Source organism: Propithecus coquereli, unplaced genomic scaffold (assembly GCF_000956105.1).
Source record: "Propithecus coquereli isolate 6110/MARCELLA unplaced genomic scaffold, Pcoq_1.0 Scaffold215, whole genome shotgun sequence".
In the NCBI taxonomy this organism is placed as follows: Eukaryota; Metazoa; Chordata; class Mammalia; order Primates; family Indriidae; genus Propithecus; species Propithecus coquereli.
The window spans coordinates 1601989-1614734 of record NW_012146634.1 but is presented as its reverse complement, the minus strand read 5'-3'; the positions used below and the strand labels follow the sequence as shown (position 1 = coordinate 1614734).

The 12746-nt window shown below is 34.7% G+C and overlaps 1 protein-coding gene across 1 annotated transcript in view; it reads right to left on the bottom strand.

Annotated features, from left to right (window-relative positions):
* Positions 1-11334, bottom strand: part of MAGI3 (membrane associated guanylate kinase, WW and PDZ domain containing 3) — an 82322-nt gene extending 70988 nt beyond the window's left edge. The window contains 3 exon segments of the mRNA XM_012644583.1: positions 8524-8537; positions 10118-10197; positions 11330-11334. Coding sequence (XP_012500037.1) covers positions 8524-8537; positions 10118-10197; positions 11330-11334 — 99 coding nt within the window.
* Between the last annotated feature and the right edge of the window lie 1412 nt (positions 11335-12746).

Genomic DNA, 12746 nt, shown 5'->3' with positions numbered 1-12746 from the left:
TGGGCAATCTAGATTTGCTTAAAACCTAAGAAAGTATCTCCTTTCCCTTGGATTAACTTGATCTGAGTATCTGAAGGAATACTAACTTAACTACCATGGCACCTTGTGTAGTATGTGTGAATAGTAACAAAGAAATATCTTATGTAGCATTATTATTTATTATTTATTCCAAGTAACTGACCAATAAAATACAACCAGAAATACCAAAGGTAGTTGAATTTCTGATAGTTAAAAAATATTTCTAGTCTTTTCAACATTAACTGACCCTGTCAAAAAAGAATCCTCTTTTCCTTTCCACTTTGTCTGATTCCTTATAAAATTAAGGTTCCTAAAGAACCATCTTATTAGCAAGACATGGATTAGGCTGGCAGGAACGTTCCCAGCAGGTGGTTCTAGTGCTATCAATTATATACACGAGTTGCGCAGGAAGGAATTTTTAAAAAAACCCACAGTTGTAAACTATGATGTACCACACTTTTACTTTCAATTGCTTTTTGTTGTTGTTGCTGTTAATTTTTTTTCTTTTTTTTTAGAGATGGGTCTCACTCTGTCACTCAGGCTGGATGGAATGCAGTGGCCTGAACATAGTTCACTATAATCAACTCCTGGGCTCAAGCAATCCTCCTGCCTTAGCCTCCTGAGCAGCTAGGACTACAAGCATGTGCCACCACACCCAGTGAATTTTTTTTTTTTCCTTGGTAGAGATGAGGTCTCACTATGTTGTACAGGCTGCTCTTGAACTCTTGGCCTCAAGGGATCCTTCCACCTCAGCCTCCAAAAGTGCTGGGATTACGGGCACGATCCATCATGTCTAGCCTCAATTTCTTTTAGAGTGTTTCTGTTACGCTGAAACACACACACAAATGAAGTATGCTGGACAGCAAACAGGCTTAGACTATATCAAAAGACTTATCAGTTTTATATCATTTAGCCTCAGTTATGACATATCAACTTTGTAAGTAAAAATCCCATTATAATGAACTTGTCAAGCTATACAAACTGTTTTGCTCTAATAAAAATGACTGTTCTGCATTCAGAATAAAAGAAAGGAACAGATGACTAGCCTCTTGATGACAAATTCTGAATTACCCTACCCCTTTTCTCCAGCATATTTTTCTGCATATATATTGATTTGTGGTTTCAAAGTTTGGTGAGTTTTTGTGGTTTTCCTTTGAAAGACCTGGCTGAAATGTCTGAGGTGGAAAAAGCGAGAATAGTTGAAATATTCAAATAGTTGAAATATGTGAAAACAGAACATAAAACTAAGAAGAACTGAGATGTACTTCAGTTCACTTTTATCCTCCATAGCTAAGAAGCAAACGATCATCAATTAAATGGGTACAATATTTTATCACCAAACAACTGTTACATGGATAAGAGTATTTTTTGAATTATATCTATAAAAATGCACTGTAACAGTATTACCAAAGCATTATCATATGGTTCTTCAACAAAAGAAATATTTTTTCTTTAATAGAAATTTTCTTGAAATACCATGGGAAGTGAACGGCGCTGAGTAAGGATGAATTCTACAAGCATACCACAGCTGGATTTATGCTTTGTCTTTAGAGAAGTTTGGAGCATTGAAGGACTATAGAGATAGCTGAAACAGTCCATTTGATATCTGAAAAATTCACTAAAAAAGGATGTATTAATAGTTAATGAAGATAAAAGATCAACAAATATATTTCAGTGTTAACTTAGAAGTTGATTTAGCAGTTTAGTTAGCACTTTAAAGCAATTAGCAACTAACACACTAAGTACAGCCCTTTCTTTTGGAGAGCAAACCAATGTGGCAATTTATCTTCTGGGTTACTTTCAGTAATTTTTTTTTTTTTTTTTTTTAATTTGAGATGGGGTCCATGTCGGCCAGGCTGGACTGGAACTCCTGTGCTCAAACAATCCTCCCACCTCAGCCTCCTGAGTAGCTGGGGCTATAGGCATACACCACTACACCTGGACTTTTAGTAATTTCAAGCCCTTACCACTAGTACTACTAGCTAGTTTTTTGCAGGACAGATTAATACAGATAAAGAGGTGGTTATTATTTGCCCATTTAAAATGAAGGTAATAAAAGCAAGACTAAAATACCTAGCAATTTGATGTACTATGCACTGGATCAATTCATTCACTCATTTCCTTTCTTCCTTTTTCCCCCTTCCTCCCTTCTCTTCCTCCTCTCTCCTTCTTCCTTATACAGAAATAGAAATTAGAAACAAAATACATCTCAAGGAGTTCCTAGTCTAGACAGGAAGAGAGAGAGATAAATGATAAGATGAACATAAACACAATCTTTCTGGGGGGAGTGCAGAGGAATGACCACCAATTGCCTGTAAGAGTGGCTATCAGGAAAGCCTTCTAAAAGTGGTGATGTTTAGCCGTCTTAAAAGATGAGTTGGGATTAGGGAGAAGGAGGTCATTCCAGATAGACCAAAAGGCATTGAGGGGTTAAGAATGCCTGGCATTTTCAGTAATTACACATAATTTGGTAAATCGGAGTGAAGGTTATACATAAAGAGAGATGAATTTTATGAACAAGCACCAAAGGACATTCCTGGAGTGCTGTGTTAAAGAGTTTGAGCTTTATTTTGATGATGATGGAACTGATTAAGGTGGACTGTGACATGATCAAATTTATATTTGAGAAAGATTATGGGCAGAAGAATAGAATAGATGGAGTGGAGTGAGAATGAATGCAGACAAATAAGAAAAATACTAATAGACTGGATAAGAAATTATGAAGGCTGGAACTAAGGTGGTAGTAGGTAGTAGAATGGATAATAGATACAAGGAAGTCAAAGAAATAGGACTTAATGACTACCATCAGGATCGAGGGAGGAAGGAAAGGGAGGAGCCCAACCAGATTCCCAGGTTTCTGGCTCTTCAGGCATGAAAATAATACGTTATCAAATATTTATTGAATACGTAAACATGAAAATGGCTGTGGGAATAAAAAAGAGGAATTAATTTGGATTTAGAGGAATTTAGGACATAAGATGATATATAAAAAGTGTCTAGTATAGTGCCTGTCATCAATGGATACTCAAAAAAGGGCAGGTTTTTTAGAAGTCAGAGTAGATAGAACTTGGTAGTTAACTACGACAAAGAGGAGAGGGTGAGGAAAAAGATGATAACCAGTTTTTGGCTCAAGCAAGTGGGAGGATGTCATGTCATTTGTTGAAGGCAGGAAGCGAAGGTGTTACATCTGAGTGGCCTGTAGAAAATCCTGATAGAGATACGTAACAAGCTCTTGGCAGTATGAAGCTGGTACTTAAGAGAGAAATATAAGAAGATAAGATTTGGGAGACATTGTAGCTAAATCTATGGCAATGGAGATGATTATCTAGATAAACTGTGACTAGAAAAAGGTGGAGAATAGAACTTTAGGAGCACTAACATTTTAAGGAACAGATGGAGAAAGCAAGAACAGTCAGGGGGAATGGTACCAAAGACGACGGAAGCATGGTCAACACTAACAAATGCTCTGCAAGGCTGTCAGGAATAAAGATTAAGGCTAAAAGGAATCAAAAGTGTCTACCAGATCAGGAGGTTGTGGGTAACCCTGAAAAGGTGGTAAGCAAAAGTCAGAACATTGCAGTCACTGAACAGAAAAATGAGAGGTAGAGTTCTTAAGGATAGATAACTTGGTTGTGAAAGACAGGATAAGAACTATGAGGAGAGGAGGATTAGGGCTAAGAGAAAATGTGTTTATCTATTTTTGAGATAGGAGAGACCTAACCATCTTTTTATGTGTATAAAGCCAAAGCATTCCCCCAAAAAGTTGTTTCAAAAGGCAAAACTATTTTTGCCATATCAAGCAGCTGGTTGGTTCAAAAGCCCATGAATTTATCCTTCTTTCTTTCCTCTTCCCAAAATAGGATTTTTCTTGTTTAAATGTATGAATTACAATTGCTTTCCCATGCTGCAGCTCTATTCAGTTGATAATTTTCTTTCATCATTCTCTAAGCTCCAAAATGGCATCAATATCCAATACATTTCTAAGCTGTCTCAGTATAAATTTAATCTTTCTTTCATCATAAGAGTAATGGGGTGGGTTGAGAGTAAAAGGGGTTCCTGATGTTGTATTTTTAAGATAACTACTTAACCAAAACACTAATTATTTTACTTGAATAGAAGAGAAAACATACATCAATTAAATCATCAGATACAGTGTAAAGACACATTTGGGTTCTGAATATCAGAAGACTGAGAAGAAAAGGGTAAGTTTTAGAAACTGTAAGATCTTTCTAGAAGATCTTAAATGTTCATCAGAATACAAATATTTAAACTATAAAAATCTACATTTAAAATATTATTATGGTTGCTCTCTTTTCAGTATCTACTCTGTTCAAACCACTGCAGAGAATATCAATGTGAATCAGATATAGTCTATACCAAATATAGTCTCTGGTAGAGCTGTTTTGCCCCTATTTAGGGGGGAGGTAAGTGCACACAGAAAGCGGTAAAGTTTGGCTGAGCATAAAACAAAAAGGCACAGGGTTCCAAATTGTAGGCTTCCCACCAGATAAGTACAGGCAATGTTAGAAAGATGTACCCAGTTATGGGAATGGGAGAGAGTAGGCCTACATTAAAGGGTTTTGAACATTCCTGGAATACTGAATGCAATTTTGCTTGTTCTATCTTAAGAGAGATAGTAATAGGATGACCTACAATGTATTGTCCACTTTTGAGAATAAAGGGGGACACTATTAATAATTATGCTGGGACAACAGGAATAAGCAGGCTTAGTCCTGGGCCAACCAAGACATATGGTCAGCCTTAATGTAAAGGGCATTTGGGGGACATGCCCATCCAATTCTTCAAGTTCCATAAAGAAAGAATGGGAGAAAAATTTCCAGTTTCTCTGAGCTTCCTCACTTTCTTCCCCAAGGAAGAAAGGAAGAAAGAATGTCTTATCTGACTGGTGAGTTTTACAGAATGAATATAATATGTTTGGTTCGAGGACTCTTGGGTTTTCTCACTATTTTGGATGCCAGCCTGCCCTTAGAGGTGGGTTCTGGTCTGTTCTCCACCATGCCTGCCTTGGGGGAGGAAAACTGTAGCTGAACAAAGGCCAGAGACTGAGTGCTGAAGCCAGCCTCCTGTAGAGGGAAACTATCAGTAAACCCATACAGATGCAGGGCTAATGCCACATTCACTCATCAGCTGGCATTCTGACCTCAGCTGTCCATCTCCTGTGAATTATTTCTCTATTGACTATGAACTAGTGAATGAAGACAGCCTTATTATTTATTGGTTCCCCCAGAACCTTATGGAGATTAAAAAATATTTCCAAGAAGGATCACCAAAATAATTTGGAGGACAGAGTAGCTTCTTTCCTTATTTTCCTCTCCTTCTCTTCCTTCCTTCCTTCCCTTCTCTTTCCCTTCTTCCAAACATTTACATCTCTATTGAAAGTATATACAGATGGATAAGACAAAAATCATTGCTCTTAAAGAGTGTGGTATCTAGTTACAATTAATTCAACGTAAGTGCTTGCTACAACAGATATATGTCATACGATACTACTGAGCACAAAGGAGAGAATATCTAATTCTGACCTGGAAAAGAACAACAAAGGAAGCTACAAAGGAATTATACTTTAGGTTTGAACTTAGAAGGACAATAGTCAGGGGACACAGGGAACAAGGCTGGTTCCTGGCAGAAGAAATGAGCATATGGCAAAGGCAAGGACAAAAATATGTCTGACTTATGCCATGAAAACACTTTGAAAAAGAAATAGAGAATATGATTCAATTATAAAAAATCTTTAATACTTGACCAAGGAGTCTGGACTTTATTCTGCTGACAACAGGGAACAAAAGAGAGAGAGAGTTAGAAAGTTAGTTTTAGAAAGATTAATTTAGTAATCTTAGGCAATGTCTATGTCTCCAAAGTTCTTTGATCATGTAGCCTTTTCAGTAAAGAATCTGAGCATCTGCCCCCCTAAGATATATATATATATATATATATATATATATATATATATATATATATATATATTTGTTCATGTATATATATGCTACTCTACTAATATGTATATAACAAAGCATATGAAAAAATAGATATTTCAAAAGGAGATGAATAAACAATTATTACTATTTTAGTAATACCTCAATGAGGTTGAAAAAAATCTCACATGAGGTGTACAAAGAGTATCAGCCCTGCCATTTTCTCACTATTAGCCTGGGCTTACATATATTTGTATCACTTCAATCAGCAGTATCTTTGCAGAAATCTTTCAAAGCAACATTTCCATTTTGTGTGGGTTACTTTAAAAACTATATAACATAGTCTATAAATCCACTTAACTGGGCACAAGTGAACTGTAAAACTTCACAGTGCCCTTGAAAATAAGGCAAGGGTGTCACACCCATTCCTCCCTCAAGACAATCTGGCCAGCATATGTGATAATCTGACATACGGAATGAGGAAAAATGCCATTACCAATCTGTATTTAACATAGTACTGAGCTTAGTTTCTTTTTTTTCAATAATAACATTGTGTAAAATAAGTTGTAACATTTTCTTCCCGTATACCAGTAGGCAGTTTGAGTATTATCATTTTGGAGACAACTGGCATAAAGGATATATTAAAGTGGGAGAAGTAACTAGAGGAAAAAAGACAAAGAATAATCCAAATGTGTGGTGATTTGAGGAATGGAGAGGAAGATATATCTTCCTGGATAGAGAAAGCATAAATAGATAGCTATGTGAAAAAGCAAATGTAGCAAAATGGTAATTGTAATATCTCAGTGGGAGTATGTTAACTATAAAGTTCTTTCAATATTCCTGTATGTTGGAAATTTTGCCGAACAAGGTATTGGCAAGAAGAGAAAAAGGAAAAAGCAACAGGACTTCAAAACTATATAGGATACAGAGTAAGGAGAGAAGAAGAAGCAATTATGATTGCAGGGATTTTGGCCTAGATGGTTACGAGGATGGTACTTATATGACAGAAAGTGGGACAGGGGTGGTGTTAGAAGAAAGAGGTCAAATTTAGTTTTGAATATGTTTATTTGAAGTGTTAGTAGGACAATAAAAAAACAAAGGCTTAAAAGCAATAGGAAACACAGAAATAAAAATTCAGAAGACAATACTAGAGATTTAGACAATGGGGCCAGCTACAGTAAACTGATAAAGTTGTAAGAATAAATACCTTCCACAAAAGAAAACAGGACAAAGAAGAGAACTGAACTGAAACAATTAAGGGGCAGGAAAAGGAATAGAGACCAGACAAAGAGACATGCTCTAGAAGACTATCACCACACTCATAATCAAAAAAGTCAGATTCTACAGAATTATATATTCTAGTTTGCCTTTACAATGGCTGATTTCACCATAAGAAGGAACTGTTGAAAGCCTTATAGATGAGAGAGATGGCATAAAAATTATTTTTGAAGTATAATTTACAAACAATAAAATGTACAACTCTTAAGCACTCTTTCAATTATTAAAAAAAATCAATATAAGTGCTCATTCAATTACAAAAAGTGGGTTTTGGCAACTGCATATAGCTGCCACCCCAAACAAGATGGAGAACATATACCTAGCATTCCACAGAAGTATTTCAGTTCACCCTCTTCCCTTCTCCCCCATCATTTTCTGATTTCTATCACCATAGATGAGTTTTGCCTGTCCTCAGGCTTTAAATAATAGATAATTGAGAACATATTCTTTTGTGTCTGGCTTCTTCCATTCAGCATGTTTCTAAGACTCATTCATGTTGTTGAATGTTACCAACAGTTACCTCTTTTTATTGATGGGTAGTGTTTCATTGCATGAATATACTGCAAATGGTTTATCTATTCTCCTGTTGATAGATATTAATATTTGGTATGTTTCTAGGTTTGAGCTATTATGAAAAAGATGCCATGCTCATTCTTGCAAACTTTTTGGAGACATGTTTTCATTTCTCTTGAGACACTTTTTGGCTATTATTAATATGGATAGTGCTGCTATGAATATTTGTATGTAAGTATTTATGTGGAATTTTATTTTCATTCCTCTTGGGTAGATACTTAGGAGTGAAATGACTAGGTCATATGGAAAATTTATATTTAACCTTTTAAGAAACTGCCAAACTGTTTTCCAAAGTGGCTGTACCATTTTACAATGGCCCAGAATATACAATGGTTATTGTTTCTCCCCATCCCATTAGTTATTATCTGTCTTTTCTCATTATAGTCATTCTAGTGGGTGTAAAGCAGTATCTCATTGTGGTTTTTATTGCCAACTACCCTTATGACTAATAATTTTTAGTATCTTCTCATGTGTTTATTGGCCATTTGTATATCTTCTTTGGTGAAATGTCTATTTAAATATTTCGCCAATTTTTAAATGTGGTTGTCTTATTGAGTTGTAAACCATTTTTTTATAGATTCTGGATATAATTCCTTTGTCAAATATATATTGCAAAATCTGTGACTATGTCTATTCATTTTCTTAACGGTGACTTTTGATGAATAGAAATTTAAAATTTTTATTAAGTACAATATATCAATTTTTCTTCTATGGTTCACACTTCATATGGTATGACTATACTGGCCTATATAATAAATCTTTGCCAATCCCAAAGTCATGACGATACTCTCCTATATTTTCTTCTAAAAGCTTTATGGTTCTAGCTTTTATGCTTAGGTCTTTGATCCATTTGAAATTGTTTTGTATGGAGTGAGATATAGTTGAAGTTCATTTTTCCACATGAATATCCAGTTGTTCCAGCATGATTTGTTAAGGATACTTTTCTTTCCTCACTGAATTGACTTGGCACCTTGGTTGAAAATCAAGTGACCACATACGTGTGCATCTATTTCCAGACTCCCTGTTCTGTTCCACAATTTGTCCATCCTTATGACAATACCAAACTGTCTTGATTACTGTAGCTATATAGTTTTCAAATCTGGTAGCCTACATTCTTCAACTTTGTCTTTTTATAAGGTTGTCTGCCTCACTAGAACTTTTGCATTTCCATATATATCTTAGAATTGGCTTGTCAATTTCTTCAAAACAGCCCATTAAGATTTTGATTGTGATTGTACTGAATCTAGACAATAATTTATGGGAAATGCACATCATCAATAATATTGTATCATCTAACCTATGAACATAGTATATCTCATCAGTTATTTTAGGTCGTCATTAATTTATGTCAATGATGTTTTGTACTTTTCAGTGTTGAGAATTTGCACATCTTTCAATAGATTTGTTCCAAAGTATACAACTCTTTCGATACCATTGTAAATAGAATTCTACACAATTCCATTTTCTAATTGTTTATTCCTGGAAAAACTCTTAATATTATAATCACGCAGAACAAAATACGTGAAAATTCTGTTTAGTATTTTTTATAGATTCAAATTCAATATAAAGAGGATTATCACGAACTTCATTCTAAGCCACTCTTTTTTTTAATCAATTAATACTGATTAGTCATACAAAACAAATGCAAATTATATTCATCAGTACCCTGTGTTTAAGAAGAAGACATAGCAAATAATTTTAGATGGAATAAATTCTATACATATTAACAAAATTATACTATCAAGCAGAATCTATATAACACAGGTAAGAACTATTATCTGATGATTCTTAGAGAAATAATTTTTCCTTTAAGAAGTAAAAACTTCTTATGTGTGAGTGGGTATACCATAGACCTTGAGTTTCCAGTGCTGCTCTAAATGGCTAAAGGAATAGCCATAGATACTAACATATCTATTGTAGTATATATTAATACTAAATGAAATATATTTTTGAAAGTTCGACAGAAATGATAAAGCTACTTTGTAGTTGAGAATGTGCGTAATTTATTGGATATTTATTTAGAATTTTAAAAGTTTGTCTTCAGAACACATGTCAAAAAAAAGGGCAAATTTATTTTTATTGATTTTTTTGAAAAAGAATTATGTAATCCTCAAAAAGAGAGAAATGAAATCTCTCATGAAATCAGATGTAATGACATAATTACCATAGTCAGCTGATTGCGATACCCACCCACTGCTTATGTGCTTCTGTACATTATGATTTGTTTAGGGTTTTGGAAAACTCACTATCTAAGCAAGAAGAGCAAGGAGGGATTAAGAGAATAACTACGGTATAAAAGGTTTCTGAGTCACTACCTCCATCTTCACAGTCTTCAGGGGCTTTGGCTTTCTTACAAAGACGAGGATCCAACCAGGTGGTTGTCTTGGTATTGTGGCTGTAGAAAAAAGATTTCAATTAGAAACAGTAAAATAAAGAGGGAGAAAAGTATTTCAACAGTAAGGATTAAAAGCATCTAAAAGGTATATGAAGTTTGAACATTAATCTCCTACAGGCTCCATTTATGTACCTCAGATTCGTTAATCCGATTGCCTTCTGTCTGTTACTTCAAAACTGCCATAAAGGAAAGGTAATGCTAGAGGCACTAATTTGAGAGTAAAGACCTTAAAGAAGGCCTAACATGCCCAGTAAGGAATAACAGATACTTCTTTAAGCAGTTGAAAATGTTTCAAAAGGTGGGCACACAGCCACATACTATGCATTATCTAGCCGAAAAAAATTGCATTAAAACCTTGTTTGCTTGCTGGCTGTATTCCTCCCTCCCTTCCAAAATACTGCATTTCTTTATTTTTTTTTTTTTAGAGACAAGTCTCACTCTGTTGCCTGAGCTACACTGCCGTGGTGTCAGCCTAGCTCACAGCAACCTCAGACTCCTGGGCTCAAGCAATCCTTCTGCCTCGGCCTCCCAGAGTGCTAGGATTATAGGCATGAGCCACCGCACATGGCCAAAAATACTGTATTTCTTGAGTGCCTATAATATATACGTATTGTACTTGGGGCTGGAATATAAAGGCAAATAAACAATCAAATAGAGCCCCTGTCCTCACAGGGACTCTTTCAAATAAAATAGAATAAAATAAAACAAATGTTTTAAAGTGGCTGTTTCTGCAACATGCAAGTAAAAACAATGAGTACAGTTAAACTTCACTCTACAAAACTAAGTTTTCACCACCATGGAGTGTTCTGTATGCTACATAATGGGTAATCTATGTAGGAAAAACTGAGATTGTTTCTACAAAGTCGGTGTTACCCATTCTATCACAGAGATCAATGCCCCCAAACTGAAAAAAGTTAAATGAATTTTAGCAAAATGAAAGGGATCAGGACTCAAAGAGGCCTAGGGGTATATAGATTGCTGGGCAAAACAAAAACAAAAACAAAAACAAACATGAAAATATCTTGCTAAAATAAACTCAAAATTACTACTTGAGAAAAGCTTAACTTTGGTTCCAATGATTCAAAATTTTACCGCTAAATTAGCAGATGTAGGCAATTCATTAGGATTTTACCCCATATTTGCCACAGAAAAGAAATGCCCACAGGGGCTATTCTCAAAACATAATAACTAAAGACTATAGACCTATATTAATATTCTTACAGTTGCATGCAGTAATATAGATCAACCATATTAGCTATAGCAAACAAAACAGCTTTATCTAGCAGCAAATATTCAACTATATTCTAGATATTACCCTTTCATCAGATATATGGTTTGCAAATATTTTCTACTATTCTGTAGGTTGCCTTTTCACTTTATTGATTGTTTCCTTTGTTGTGCAGAAATTTTAAAGTTTGATGTAGTCCTATTTGTCTAATTTTGCTTTTGTTGCCTGTGCTTTTGGTGTCATATCTAAGAAGTCTTTGCCAAATCCAAGGTCATCAAGATTTTCCCGTGTTTTCTTCTAAGAGTTTTACAGTTTCAGGTCTTAGGTTTAGATCTTTAATCCATTTAAATAATATTTAGCTCTAAAGAGATTTCTTTTATAAATTCTTCCCTCCCTCTCCCTCCAAACATCCCTGTTTGCAGGGTGAAGTACTGTTAGATTCAATGTCTTATAATCCATTTCTAAAGATATCTTAGCCACTTCTAGTCACTATACACCTTACTTTGGGGTTTAGTTCTAGAGTCAGCATGAAAGCCAAAGTCTAAATCACCCTTGAAAAATCCCTTAAGTTGTCCGTAGAGGAAAGCATAACTGGTTATGCCTGTTTTGTATGATCCTGGTCATTAATGTTTATATAAATGTAAAACATAATCAATAACATACCATATATGGTAAGAAGAATACCACGCACCATGCACACAAAAATCTATGTCTTTGAAACACTAGAAGTCTACGTGGTACGGCAAAAGCTCACTCTATGGGAAGGATGTGGAATTTGGACAATTTGAGGAAACAGACACAAGTATCCCATCCCTAATTCATTTCTGAGTGTATGTTCTTTGAGTATAGTGCCCAGCCCTCAATATTTTAACTCTTGTTATATTTTGTTACTTCACCACATTAATATTCTATCTTTGAGTAAATTACTTCAAAGATGAGAATTACAGCTGTTTAAGAATATAAAAATTCTTCACAATGAAACCTCCAACAAATTATTTGCATAATATTATCTTCTGGTGCAAATGACATACAATTTAAGGTTGATCTAATACACGTGACATTCAACATCTCTATAAATATTACATTAATAGTGCTTATCCATAAAAATCATTTTTTTTTTTGGTGAACTTGTACCAATTACTCTGAGGATCAGTGATATTTTTTCCCATATTATTTAACTATATTGCCTGCATACATCAAACCTAAACTGTAAGACTACAAACATTTAGCTCAGATAATAATATACCCCCTACCTATGATGATAATTCTTGAAATGCTCACTAATTTGGACAGTCTGCACAAAAGTTAAAAAAAAAAAAAA